Source organism: Natrix helvetica, assembly GCF_964273705.1.
Source record: "Natrix helvetica genome assembly, chromosome: 1".
In the NCBI taxonomy this organism is placed as follows: Eukaryota; Metazoa; Chordata; class Lepidosauria; order Squamata; family Natricidae; genus Natrix; species Natrix helvetica.
The window spans coordinates 98,719,053-98,734,154 of NC_138548.1; the positions used below are offsets into that span (position 1 = coordinate 98,719,053).

The window sequence follows — 15,102 nt, forward strand, 5'->3', positions numbered from 1 at the left end:
TTGAATCCAGAATCACAGCACATCTTTGGCACCTCTTTAAAGAAGTTGCTTCTTTTCCTGGACTCAAGCAATAGCCAATAATCTCAGGAAAATTTGTGTTTTGAGTTAAAGAGGTATGCCTGTGGCCATTCTGAAGGATCTTGTTGCAATCCTGTCAATCCCTTTTTAACTCAAAGGTGCATTTTACTCAGTTGATGCGGCTATTCTGCAGGTCGGGGTGGGGTGGGGACGACACACACAACTTCTTTAAGAAGGAATCTGTGTTGATATTGAACTACCATTTCAGTTCTCAGTACAACGCCCTCTTAGTCAGCTTAATCCAACTCAATTCCTGTTAGTCACAAATTAACACAAATTAAAGTTTTCAAGCTTACATATTTTCATTCAGTCATGAGCAGTACACATGCAAAAGTCAGGAAACTAGGGTTTTAATAGAACTATTCAGCAGGTGAGAATAGGAAAAATATATGTACTATATTAAAATTTTCTCATAAGAATAGCTAATAAAATGAAATCATTAGAACTTCTTTGTTCTGTATCAAGCTGTTTCCTGAAAATATTGTTGAGCAGTGCCATATTTGGCTTGTAGTTTAGATTCATTATGGTTTTATAGTTACTGTTATTAAGATTTCCTTCACAGTACCGTGTTTCCCCGAAAATATGACCTGTCCTGAAACTAACGCCTTGCCACATTTTTCGCATGGGCAAAAATGTAAGTCCACCCCCGAAAATAAGCCCCCCGGACAAACACCTCCCGTCCGCTCACCGACCTAGCGGTACCGCGAAGGCGCCAAGCTGCGGGAGCTGGGAGGCGGAAAGGCGCTCACGTTGCTTGGCGCTTTCGGGATACCGCTAGGTTGGGGAGTGGTGTTCTGCCTGGACGGAGGGGGGAGTTGCCGAGCGACTGCTCCCTTGCGAGCGGGCTCCCGAAGAGCCGGGCACAGCCTCAGGTGAAGCAGCCATGAAGTGATCACACTCACGAGCAGCCGCCCGGCAAACCCCCTCTCCAGCCGGGCAGAGCACCATTCACTGACCTAGGGGGTATCCCTAAGGCGCCAAGCCACCTGGCGCTCTGCCAGCCCCACAGCTCCTGCAGGTTGGCACATTAGGGATACCCCCTAAGTCAGTGCATGGAAGTCTGCCTGGATGGAGAGGGGAGTTTCGTGAGCGCCTGTTCCGCTCCCAGCAAGCATGCCTCCCAGTCTCACCATGCCCTGACCCAGCCGCCGCTGCGCTCCGAGCATAACTACTTCTCCGGCTTCCAAACTCCAAAACTCGGCTGCCGAGTCTTCCAGCCGTGGCCGCTCTAGGAGTGCGCTCTATTATTGTGGGCCGGCTGCTGGACGGAGAGTCTTCCAGCAGCCAGCCCACACCATAGAGGGCATACCTAGAGTGGCCGCTGCTGGAAGAATCGGCAGCCAAGTTTTGGAGTTTGGAAGCCGGGAAAGAAGTTATGCTCGGAGCGCGGCAGCAGCTGGGCCAAGACATGGTGAGGCTGGGAGGCATGCTTGCTGAGGGCGGAATAGGCGCTCGCCGGGCAGAGCTCCATGCACTGACCTAGGAGGTATCCAAAATGTGCCAAGCCACGGGAGCTGGGGAGCGGGCAGAGCACCATGTGCCTTGGCTGTGCCCAGCTCTTTGGGAGCCCGCTCGCAAGAGAGTAGCTGTCCGGCAACCCCAAAAGAATAAGCCCTCCCCCTATAATAAGCCCAAGGCCATATTTCGTGGGGCAAAAGAAAATAAGACCCTGTCTTATTTTGGAGGCAACACAATACTTGTTTGGCTACTCCTTTAAGGCAAGGGTAGTCAATTAATTTTCCTAAGGGGTCACATGAGAAATAGGGACTGTTGTGGATGGCCAAGCCAATAAGGCTGTGAAGAAGCATAGGCAGACATGTGTACACACATATAAATTGGAAACAAAATAGCAATCACCTTCAAAATAAAAGCAATGTGGTTGTATTGTGGGCACGGTGTGGCTTATTTACATTTGATTTCTAGTTTCTGATTGCCCTCACGTGGGCTGGGCAGGGACAGCCAAAGGCCCTGGAGGCTATAAAATGCCCAGGTCTGTTTTAAAGTATAGGAAAGTAACTGTTAGGGATTTAGGGCAGAGTTCATTATTCATAAAGTACCTAGACAATAATCTATTAGGGAGGTTTTGCTTTCATTTTCTGTGTTAATCATTTACATTTGAGGTCCCAGGAGAATTTTGGTCAAACTAGTTGGTAACTCAGCTATTTGACAAGGAAGCTGCAGCAGTCGTCAGAACCTAGCCAACCTGAAAATATCAGGATTATGGGTTTCAGGTGGGAAGTGGAAGCAAAACAGCCACTTTTCATATTGTTGCTAATAATATCTCTATATGGTCACCCAGGAATAGGTTCAACATAACGAAGGTGACATATTTTATTGGGTTTATAGTATTTCTTGTCCTGTAGTAAATTGTTCCTTCTGGTTTGGTATTTTGATTATAAATTAATAAAAGTAAATCTTCAAGTTGAATTTATCTCTGGTGACTATATTAGCATGCCAGTACAATTTTCCTAGCCAGGGTATGCAACTGCCTGTATCCATTGGAAGTCTATTTGCTTGACCTCCGACTCAGACAGCATCACACAGTGTGCCATTGATGCAACATATCTTCACTGTTGCAGTAAAACCAATTTTGTAAAAAAATTATTCACACTGTATTTTGAATTAAAATACCATTACATTTTTAAAAATGATGAAATACATGTTTGGGGCATAACCACAGTTGTTTTCATGATTGTTTGCTAACATTGATTAAATAAACAGCATTTATTAATTATTTTAACTTATTTGAATAATCATAGAGTCATGAGACATAACACATTCATTAAAAGGCATCCATTGTGTCTCCTTTTTTAGATGAGCTGCTTTTGCCTCATATGAGAAAAATTGATGGCATGCTGAATGACAATAGAAAAAGGCTGCTTTCCAAATTACATATAGAGCGACCATTCAAGGTACTGATAATTATATTTCATTCATAGTTTGCCACTTTCATTAATTCTTTTATAGAAATTAAAAGTTAGTAGAGCAAAGCAAATAAGCCTTTTTAAAAAATTAGGTTCTTTATTTTTTCTTTTCTTTTTTTGTTCTATATATATATTTCAGATTTCCAGCATTTTATTAGTTTATCAAAATATAAAATAAAGAAGTATAAAGAAAAATGAAAATACCAATAGCACTTAGACTTAGTATTTATACTACTTCATAGTGATTTACAGCCCTTTCTACACAGTTTACAGAGTCAGCGTATTGCCCGCAACAATCTAGATTCCCATTTTACTGACCTTAGAAGGATAGAAGGCAGAGTCAACCTTGAGTCGGTCAGGCTCGAACTACTGGCAGTTAGCAGAGTTAGCCTGCTGCATTCTAACCACTGCATTGCCATGGCTCTTAGTTATGGGAAAATAAGGGACGAGAGAAAAGTGTAGGATAAAAGGGGAAAAGGAAAAGAAAGGCATTGAGTTCCGACTCCTTTTGGTGCAGTAGAATAAGGTAGTAACATAAAATCTCAACTTTTTACTTTTATATGATAATGTGCACTAGGCATTTCTATAACAATAAGCCTATCTAATTAGCAAAACTCAAAATCAAAGTTTTATTTATTCTATGTTTCTAATTTGCTACTCCCTTTGAAAAAGTCTATATTTTCAAATAGATGCAACATTTTTATAGGTCAGTAAGTAGAACAGAAATCTATAATTGCATTTGAAACAGTTGCTTCCAGAAAATTTTCAGGAACTGGCTAACATAATTTTTTTGTGAATATTAGTTTTTACTTTGCTTTTATGCTATATTTATAATGGACATTTGGGTCCATAAGAAAGATTAACCTTCTCTTCCAGAAATCCTGGATTCTTCACCTTTGGCCCTGCCTTTTGCTTTGGAGTAGTGGTTTGATAGTTCCTGCTGCCACCTACTATTTTCCAAGTGGCATCTCACATAACAACCATCCTGTAATATTGGTGTGTTAGAGTTTTTATAACCAGTGCTTCCTTCATGATAATTAAAAATTCAGAAAAATGAAATAATTTCATTAGGGCAGTCTCTTGGCCACCAAACATTGAAGTGTATGAGTAACTTATTCATTTCTACTTTCCTTTTGGGGAGATACCACAAGGGAAAAGCGATATCAAACTTTATTTAAACATTTAGAAAGGAAAAATTCCAGAGCTGCCTGGATAATTACGAAACAGCTATTTGAAAAAATAATTTCAAAAGAAAGTACAGACCACAAGATGGCACCACTCTGTTTACAAATAGAGCAATTCAGCCAGTATCTCAGAAGATACACACATACACACGCACACACACGCACACAATTTGTATTGTAAATTACAAGAACAGTAGGAAGACAGTACAGTTACGACTTATAGCCACAATTGAGACCAAATTTTATTTTGCTAAGAGAGACAGTTGTCAAGTAAATTTTGCCCCATTTTATGGCCTTTCTCGCCACAGTTGTTAAGTGAATCTGGCTTTCCCATTGACTTTGCTGTCAGAAGGTTTCAAAAGGTGATCAAATGACTCTCCGGACACTGCAATCATCATAAATACAAGTCAGTTGTCAAGTGTCTGAATTTTGATCATGTCACCATGGGGATGCTGCAAAGGTCATAAGTGTGAAAAGCAGTCATAAGTCACTTTTTCAGTGCTGTTGTAACTTTGAACAGTCACTAAATGAACTGTTGTAAGTCGAGGAGCACCTGTATTATTTCTTCTTGCATAGTCTGCAACATTAATGTAATTTCTGAGATTACACACACTTCTGAACTAATCTGAAAAAAAGAATAAGATTTGATTGACAAGCACCACACAGAAAAAAGAAAGGGAAAAAAAAACAGGTTCCTGGTTAGACTGGTATTTATGAGTAGTCCTTGACTTGCAACAGTTTGTTTAGTGACTGTTTGAAGTTACAACAGCACTGAAAAAAATGACTTGTGACCGTTTTTCACATGACCATTGCAACATCACATGGTAATGTGATCAAAATTCAGGTGCTTGGCAACTGACTCATATTTATTATGGTTACAGTGTCCCAGGATCATATGAACACCTTTTGCAACCTTCTCAACGGGGAAGCCAGATTCACTTAACAACAATGTTACTAAATTAACAACTGCCGTGATACACTTAACAACTGTGGCATAAAATGGGGCAAAATTCACTTAACAAACGTCTCACATAGTCATAGAAATTTTGGACTCAATTGTGGTGGTAAGTCGAGAACTCCCTGTGATTCTACTGAAATAAGTAGAAATAAGAAGTTTCAAAAGCATCTATTAAACTTCATTTGCTTGGATTTCTCCTAGTCTCAATAGAGATATTAACTTATTGGTAAACCCCTGCTTTTCTTCAGTCCCTCTGTGCTATATCTTCTGCAGATGTCTCTTCGAGTTCTGCTCATTGATTTTAAAATGGCTCCAAAATCTCCTCAGTGGGTGAAAAGATTGGCGTAATCTGACCAAAAGATGTGCTTTATTTGCGGGTGTGGATTTTGTCTAAGCCTGTCTGGCATGTAGACTGGCCAGTTGTGAAAATCATACTGTTTTCAGCCTGCATATCACAGCAGATTTTTTTCTTAAAAAAGGATCCAAGTTTAAATTCTTACCACATTAATAAGGCATATTTTATAATTCTGTTTAATCGCTAATCTGCTTTTATAACTTCTTTTTAAGGCTGCTTTGGAATGTTTTCCTGAAATGACAGTAATAACTCGAGATACTAAAACAAAAATGGGGGTGAATGCAGTTTCTAGAATCAAGATGAATGGGAAAGCTTATAATAAGAAAACACTGAAAATTTCCAAAGCAACCACAAAATTAGCACAGGTAAGTTTGTGTAGTATTTCTTTCTGCCATATTTCTGATGGAATGTTGATCTCAAACTTTTCTTGATTATCTTGAGTGCAATTGTAATGAGTAAATTACCTTTTTCATTCTAAGATTTTAAAAAAACTAAATTACCAGACAGCAAATTTTTAAAACCTTGAATTTTCTTTGTTCTATATTTTTTTAAAGCCAAAGAGAAAGATTTTTTTAAAGATAGCAGTTTCTTATGGTTGAGCATTCTTACCTGGGAAGAATATGTTGATGATTCTTAGTCATCCGGGTAGAATTGTTTCCAGACATGGGAACTGGACTTCTTGTTGGTTAGAAACATTTCACTGCTTATCCAAGTAGCTTCTTCAATCTGAACAAATTAGTTAGTAGGATATATATCCTCTAGGGTGGTATCATTTCACCTAATAGGCTCATTAGGCAGAGAGTCATTGGGATGCAGTGTTCTAACTCCTAAATCCCCAGTGAGTCCTTAAGTGTGGCCTCCCTGATGAACTTGTGAAGTGGTCTTAATCTTCTTGAGGACTGATGAAAAAGCAGCATAAAAAATGAGGGACAGATAGTGTCTGAAACCCTCACCTCTGTTGAGGGAAGGATTTTCCAGTTTGACATAAAGGGATTCCTTAACTCCTCTCAAACCAGCTAGGGGGTTGGAAGATTTACATCCCAACAATTCTGCCTACTTACCTAACAATCTTATTCAGATCAGGTGAAAATAAAACCAACCTAGAGGAGCTATAGCGATAGATAGATAGATAGACGATAGATAGATAGATAGATAGATAGATAGATAGATAGATAGATAGATAGATAGATAGATAGATGATAGATAGATGATAGATAGATAGATAGATAGATGATAGATAGATAGATAGATAGATAGATGATAGATAGATAGATAGATAGATAGATAGATAGATAGATAGATAGATGATAGATAGATAGATAGATGATAGATAGATAGATAGATAGATAGATGATAGATAGATAGATAGATAGATAGATGATAGATAGATGATAGATGATAGATAGATGATAGATGATAGATAGATAGATAGATAGATAGATAGATAGATGATAGATAGATAGATGATAGATAGATAGATAGATAGATAGATAGATAGATAGATGATAGATAGATAGATGATAGATAGATAGATAGATAGATAGATAGATAGATTGATAGATTGATAGATTGATAGATGATAGATAGATGATATAGATAGATAGATAGATGATAGATAGATAGATGATAGATAGATAGATAGATAGATAGATAGATAGATGATAGATAGATAGATAGATAGGTGATAGATGGATGGATGGATGGATGGATGGATGGATGGATGGATAGATAGATAGATAGATAGATAGATAGATAGATAGATAGATAGATAGATGATAGATAGAGGGTCCCCCTAATCAACTTGTTCAGACTGAAGAAGCTACTTGGATAAGCAGTGAAACATTTCAAACCAACAAGAAAAAGAAGTCCAGTTGCCATGACTCAACTTCCAGATACCCAGGAGGACATGCCAGTATACCTAATAAGTAAACATGACTAGAATTCCTCTGTAAAGGTCCTTCACATGTTATAAACACACCTTAGACTATAACATCTACATTTTCTTCTTATCTCCGTGATTACCTTTACCCAAACATTTTCAATCTATTCGTATTTACAACTGTAAAAACTCCTGCCACCATAATTTTCACTTCAAAATGGTAAATGTGTCAGATTTTAGTTGATACAATAAGCAACCATGCTACACCTTTTAATCTCTTGTGTTAAATCCATAGTGGATACTGCACCTGTCTAGAAATTGGAAATCTATGAGTTCTAGTCCCACCTTAGCGATGAAAACAGCTGGGTGACTTTGGGCCAGTTTCTCTCTCTCTCTCTGTCATAGGAAAGAAGTAATAGTAAACAATTTCTGAAATCTTGCCAAGAAAACTGTAGGGACCTGTTCAGGAGTCAACACCAACTCAAAGGCAACACACACACCAAAATTGATCTATAAATCTTAGGAGAACTTTCTTTAACAGACCCCTATTTGACAAGAAGGATCAATTCCATGTTTCAAATTTCAAACTGATATTGTTGAGTCGCTAAGTCTTATCCAACTCTTCACAATCCCATGGACCATGGCATGCCAGGCCCCACGTCTTCCACCCTCCTTTGGCGTTTGCCTAAATTCATCATGTTCATTGCTTCAATGACATTATCTCACATTGATGAGTTCTGGTTTAACAGGAACCCATAGCATTCTGTGCATAAAATTCCATAAAGTGCATAAAGACAACAACTCCAGTCATAGAACAAAAAATTGCAAAAGGAATCAGGTTTTCTATCATACCATTAAATTACACCTGGTTATATCCGAAAAACTTTTCCTATAATTTAATACAGCTGATACTTTCTTCAAATGAAAAACAGACATGGAAATCAAGAACCATGTTTTTAATTTTGTTATTAATAGCTTTTTATTCCCACCTTAAAAAAATATTTGGTGAACTCAATGCAGGTGCTTAATATTTCTTCCTCTTCCTATTTTTTGCCTTTCCCTGTGAGATGGTTTGAACTGAGAGAGAGTGCCTAGCCCAAGCTGACTTTCATTGCTAGGGGAGGCCTAGAAGTGACAGTTCTCTGATTTCTTATCATGTTCCTTCTTTCCTACAAGTAGAAACCTACTCCCTACTCAACTTTTCTTAACAATAAAAATAATTCACAGCCTTAGATGAAATAATATTGCGTAAGAAAAAAACATATGCATAAAATTTACTTCATTCTATTTTTGTGTATGATTTTATGCATAGTTATGAGTAAATTTTTATGTCTTCAAATAATTATTAGTATCAAGAAACTTAAGTGTATTTAGTTACTGGGGTGGTTAATAAATATTTGTTTCTGCAGGAATTTACTATAGATCCAGAAAAAATACCTTTGTGTTCTTTGTATCATTCACTCCATCATTACAAATACCACATATTTCTCAGATGCAAAGTAGAGGTGAGTCTTTTTTCTAGTTTATGTTATTATTCATTGTATTCATTAGTGCAGTAGAATCTAAACTCAATTTAAAAATCAGATAAAGATACACTATTTTCAGAAGATATCGAGCAGTTTTGCATTTAATGAATCAAGTTTTACAGATTGCAAACAGAAAGCTACTTTGGTGTTGTAGTTAAGACATCAGACTATAAATCATGCAGTTCTTGAGTTCTAGTCTCACCTTAGGTACGAAGGACGGGGTACCTTGGCTCAAACATTATCTCTTAGGCCAAATCATTTCTGACATTGGCCAAGAAAACTGCTAGGACAAGTCCAGACAGTTGTCAGGAATCAAATATTGATTCAAAGACATACACACACACACACAATTATAAAAGTGTCTTATGTCATGGTAACATGAGATACATAATACTTATGAAACCTAAATGAATTTAGATCTCTGAGGTAAGGTGGATTAAGAGAACTGAAAGACATTACTTATGGTCTTATTGATTCCTGTGTGTTCATTATCTTGAACAATTCTGGATAATGCATAAACCTTAACTGGAATGGAAATTTAGCACAAAAGAAAAGAGTTGTTTTTAATATCTGTTGACACTTCAGGAGTTTACAGCTGGGGATAATGAGAGGTGTGATCTAACAAGAGCCATTAAAAATATTGGAGATTCTACTGTAGCAAGTATTGTAATAGCTCATTAGAATATCAGGAAGCATACTTAGAAGATCATTGAATAACTTCATTTATACTAAGGTGACATAGTAAGTGCAATATAATATCACAGACCCTAGGACGCGTGTCAAACTGGCGGCCTACAGGCCAGATGCATCACGCACAGACCAGGCCTACCTCAGCTCCGCGAATGGAAAAAAGTTGCAAAACATCACATGATGGCAATGTGACACAGCAAGTTTGACACCTGTACCCTAGGAAAATGCATGCATACATACTCAGAGTACTAGGAGAAATAATAGAAAGCTAACTATGACATTTAATTTGTTCTTTCAATAGATTTCTTCCGTTCAGAAAAAGAATGCAGATCTAGGTCAAGAGGAAATTGTACAGCAGTGCATGAAAAATATAAAATGGATAGAAGATCTCTTTGAGAAGTTTGGTGAACTTTTGAATCATGTTCAGCAGAAATGTTGCTAACAAATATTGATCCAAATGTGACTTTTTTTTTGTTCTGTTCTACTCATCAAAATAAAAGAAAAGGCTGATAGGCTGGTCATGACAAGCTTTATTTTAGGTCAAAAGAAATCATGGTATTCTGGGTTCCTTGGATTCTAATAAGAAAAAAAATATGATGCCAAGCAAATGGAACTACAAACAAATCTGAATTTTTAATTTGGAGAATATTTTTTCCTATTTTGTAAACTTTTCTTTTGAAATAATTTAGGTTTATTTTTGACAAATGATCGAAGCATGTACTTAAATATATATATATTTTGGCTATGATTAAAATAACTTTTTAAATATCATGCCATTTTTTTTTACTCTGAACACTAGGAAGAGTCACAGTGATGGTAACTGTGACTGAGCTCAAGTAGTCTCGAACATTTTGCAGAGAAATCTTAATAGGACAAGAATTACTGTGTGTGAATAATCTCCATCTACATTCAAGAATACCATTCTCCTTTACGGACTCCAATTACTGATGTTATGTTCAGGAAACTCAACATGGATTTGGTGCAATCCTATGACTATTTTGTGACAGATTATATTATAATAAAAAACAATTACCTTAATTATTTTCCCTAGGTCTTGAAGAAAGACATATTTTCCTTACATTTGTGTCCTTTATTTTTCCCTTTTGGAAAGAAATCAATTGTACATTTTATCCCACAAATAGTTGTATTTTTCAGAGGAAAAAGTATTGTGGCTTAAAATTGTTTCATGTACCCTTGTAATACATTTCCAATTGTTTTCTTGTTCATTTTATATATTAATTTCATATTGTAAAGTATGTATCTTGAGATTATCTTTGTTTATACAGGTTTGCTTCAGTGTTAACCATGAATGAGACGTATTAGACTTCATAAGTTTGCTTTGTGTATGGTTATATTGACAGATTGCAACTTATTTTCTGATAAATGAAATATGATTTTTGTCTTAAAACTGCTTGATTAATAGAACATTTCAATAAACAGCTACTACATTGGTCTTCAGTAAAGTGAGGATTAGCAATTGACCAGGCTATATGCAATGTTGAAAACAATTGAGTTTTTTTTTATTTTTGTTACTTAGAATTGGTAATGGCAGAACTGTTTGTTTCTTGGTGCCTTTTCAGAGTCTCAGGCATCTTTTGTAAATGACTTTCTCTGATTAATTATTTTTCAGTAGGAATCAGTAGTCCCACTTAAGTTACAAATGGGCTATACTTGCATCAATAGGAAGTTTTTTTTAATTTGCTAACAAAATGCCTTACCTCAGCCATTGATTCAAAATGTGCAGGACTTGTTATTTAGATTTTGTGAAAGTGAAGATCCTGTACTTCCATCAAATAATATATAAAAACAATTCATTTCCCTTTTCACTGCCACTTAGTGCCTTAATTTCAGCCAAGAAAGCAGGTTTCCTCAATCACTAGCCAATCAGGATATTATTATATGTAGCATGATGTATTTTCTTTAGTTATACATGTGTTCATGCACCTTAGATATGTAAAATGCAGTGAAGGGCTGTGTTCATGAGCAATTAAACTAGGATTTCAAAATATCAAAAAAAAGCATTTTGTTAATGTGTATGTTATGTTGGATAACCTGTGTATTTTCAAAATGTGTTTCCATGTTATTGGAAGTATTCATTTCATTCCTCTGATGGGTTCGTCAAAATACTGATAGAAATTGGTAATTGGACTTAAAGATTCTATTACTGCACTTGCCTTGAAAAAAGTCAAGTTGTACTATAGTTATGAAACTAGAGTGAACACCTTGTGCTAAGATTAAGCTGAAACAAAGAAAACTACCGGTATATTATGGCCTAGCACAATATGTTAATTCAGTCCAAAAATACTGTATTTCCACTGATCCTATGGAAAATTTAAAGATACATAATTATATATTATTAAGACTAAATCTTGATTTCCTGCTTACGGAAAATTTGTCAAATACATCTGGTTACAAGCAATAAGCCAGTACTGCTTGGAAGTGGGAACTTAGCATATGGAAATAGATATACTTCATTTTTACCTTAAAATTTCAATCATATTTATCTGGATACAAGTCTCATTTATTTATAGGAATTTTTTTTGTACCAGATCAGTAGGACAGCAGTATAAGAATACTGTTATGTATTTTTTAAAAATGAAACTTTTGTTTCTGCTATAATGTAGTAGCCTACTTATTTGGGACAAGTATTTAAAGAAGACATAGCTTCCATATTAATTTCTAAAACACCAGAAAATATTTCAATGGAAGGTTTTAAATGTAATCCAAAAATATTTCTTATACCATCAATTTAAAACATATCTTGAAAAAGGCTTACAAACAGAAGATGTAGATGGAGTATGACTGGTTTGTCAATTATAACATATACTAAACTAGCAATTAAAATAACACAATGGACTTAGTTAATAAAACCTTTAAAATGTGATTTTTTTCATATTTCAAAGCCCTATCATTTCACTTTTCACCATCAATTCTTAAACCATCTTTGATTCAATTCCATTCAATGAACTAAAGAGACTTTCAAGTTCTAATTTCAGACTGCAATCTTACAACAGTCTCTACAACTTTATTAAAACCAATAGAACTTACTATTGGTTATGTAACTATACTGCTGTATCAGATTTTTGTTTTAATTTTAGGTGGCAACTGTCAAAAGATGGCGGAGAGCTTCTAAGGATTATGGAAGTAAATACACAAGTTTTTATGTTTAAATAAATCAGATATTTATTTAAAAAATCTCCCTACCCCATCAATTAAAATGGCCTCAGTGTTTCACACAGAGACTTAGTACAGTAGTTGAGGAGATTGTTATAAATTAATTTATGCAAATTATAAGGGGTCTTGAGTTTTGTCATGGAAAAGAAAATGCATTTTGAAAGACACCTACCATTGTCTTGGGTAGCATATTTTGGGAATAAATTTGTGGAGAGGACCAAAAATGTTTCTGGTACTATTGCTCTCAATCATTGAACTTTTTGTTGAAAATCCTAGTAAATTTAATGGGATCTCCAGTAAGCACTGAAATATATACAAACCTGTCATAGTAGATTCCACAGCGTTTGTTTTCTGGTGGTATTCAAAAAGTGCAACAGTTTAGGATAACGGCAAATGAAAGGGACAAATTTGTAGCTACAATAAATTTTATTTTCATTCATTTATTCAAATTTAATTTTTGCAAGGCCATTTATTTTTATCCACATCAACATTTGAAGCATATTACTTAGAAATTTAAAACTTAAGTACAGTCCTTATACTGAAAAAAAGTTCAACATTCCTTCTTTAGAGAATTATTAGCACACTCACAAAAGTGAAGTATCTAACAGTGCCTCACCTAAACATGGAAGCAACTGGGATTTGATTCCAAATTAATATTTTTAAACAGAGTTTTTCTGTTTAAGCTGAAGAAGTACTGGTAATAATTTTAGGTATTGCGCAAGATCAAAATAGCTAATTTTCTCAAAAGAATATAATATCCTAATTTCACAGTTTGTTAAATTTAACATTTGGAATTTGCCCTCCAATATAATTTAGCATCTGGTTGCAATGAGAGAAAACAAATTAATTGATATTCTGCACAAGAAGTATTACATCATTATTTTGACATTTCAGCAATCACTGTTTTACGTTCTGAATTCTAAAAATGTGAAATACCTGATGTTTTTGATTCCAAATATCACTTGTTTTAACAGAAAAACAAATGGGTTGTACAGCCTACGCCACCAAAACACAGTATAATTTTCTTTTTCCTTTAATAATATATGGTTAAAGAGAAACAAACTGTCTTCCAATAAATGGTTGTCATAGAGAAAATATTTTTAAATATTTAAATTTGTACTACTATTTAAAGTAATTTAAAAAAAATGAACAAGCCAAAACTGTTAGGAAGCTGAAAATCAGTTTATAGTCATTTATGATTTTGTTGATAACAGTGTTTCATGTCATATATTTACATACTTTTGTGTATTATACAGTGCACATATTTCTTTTATCTCTTCCTATTTAAGTTAATGCTCACAAATGCATGGTAATATCTATCCTCTATCTACTACAAACATGTAGGCTAGGATTAATAAAGAATATTTTCTAGCCAGTTTTCACGTGGTCCACAATAATGTACAGACTTGTGACTTTTTCATAATTTTTGTATTTTTGATTTGATGTTACTAAATTCATTAAAATGTATACAGTTTTTCAAAATACTGGGTATTCTTATTGGTTAATGTGGAATAATTGTAATGTCTGAGATAAATGTGCTTTATTCATTACGGGGGAAAACCCTTGCTATATGATGGTCCAATTATTAATTAATTTACAGGACTTATATGGTCTCATGCAGGGACTCTAGCCAACTGACCAACAGCACATGAACCCATAGTTAAAAACATACCCTTCCCTCCAGCGACAGAACCAAACAACCTCACAGCTAAACTTCTAGCCCAATGCTTGAGGGAAGAGCCAGGTATTCCTCTCTCTGGAAGTCTAAAAGGGTAGGGGACCCTCTGATCTCCAGTGGGAAGTTTCTTCAAACGACTGGGGTGGCCACGGAAAAGGCACATCTTTAAGGTCCTATTAGATGGCAATATTTAAGCAAGGGGAGTGCATTTACCCTATTCTAGTAGGATGGGCAGATATCCTCAGAGAGATGCATGCCCACAAGCCTGCCGGTGTCACGTAGCATCTTGAATTGCACTCAGCAACTAGAAAGCTGTTCAGCTTGCACAGCAATGGTGCTGCTCAGATGAGCCACAGGATACCCAACTTGCTGCATTCTATACCAGCTGCAGCTTACAGGTGGTCTTCCAGGGCAGCCCTGTGTAGAATACATTGCAGCAATCCAAGTGGAAGGTGACTGAAGCCCAGATGACCACACAAGTCCTTCCAGTCCAGGAATGGACAAAATTGGTGGTTTTATGCAAAGACCTCCCTTAACCATGACTGTCACCTCCTCTTCCAGCAGGACCAGTGAGTCCAAGAAGACCCCCAAATTGTGCACCAGAGTTGAAGAGGAGAGCAGGGCCCTGTCTAGAGTCAGAGATGTCAATGTTCCTG

At 35.9% G+C, this 15,102-nt stretch overlaps 1 protein-coding gene across 3 annotated transcripts in view; it reads left to right on the plus strand.

The window, feature by feature from the left end:
- Window positions 1-14,250, plus strand: part of QSER1 (glutamine and serine rich 1) — a 47,064-nt gene extending 32,814 nt beyond the window's left edge. For all 3 annotated transcript variants that reach the window (XM_081969669.1, XM_081969670.1, XM_081969671.1), the window contains exons 10-13: window positions 2,893-2,990; window positions 5,712-5,864; window positions 8,788-8,883; window positions 9,896-14,250. In XM_081969669.1, coding sequence (XP_081825795.1) covers window positions 2,893-2,990; window positions 5,712-5,864; window positions 8,788-8,883; window positions 9,896-10,036 — 488 coding nt within the window. In that variant the 3' untranslated portion in view covers window positions 10,037-14,250. The remainder of the gene's footprint in view (window positions 1-2,892; window positions 2,991-5,711; window positions 5,865-8,787; window positions 8,884-9,895) is intronic.
- The last annotated feature ends 852 nt before the right edge of the window (window positions 14,251-15,102 follow it).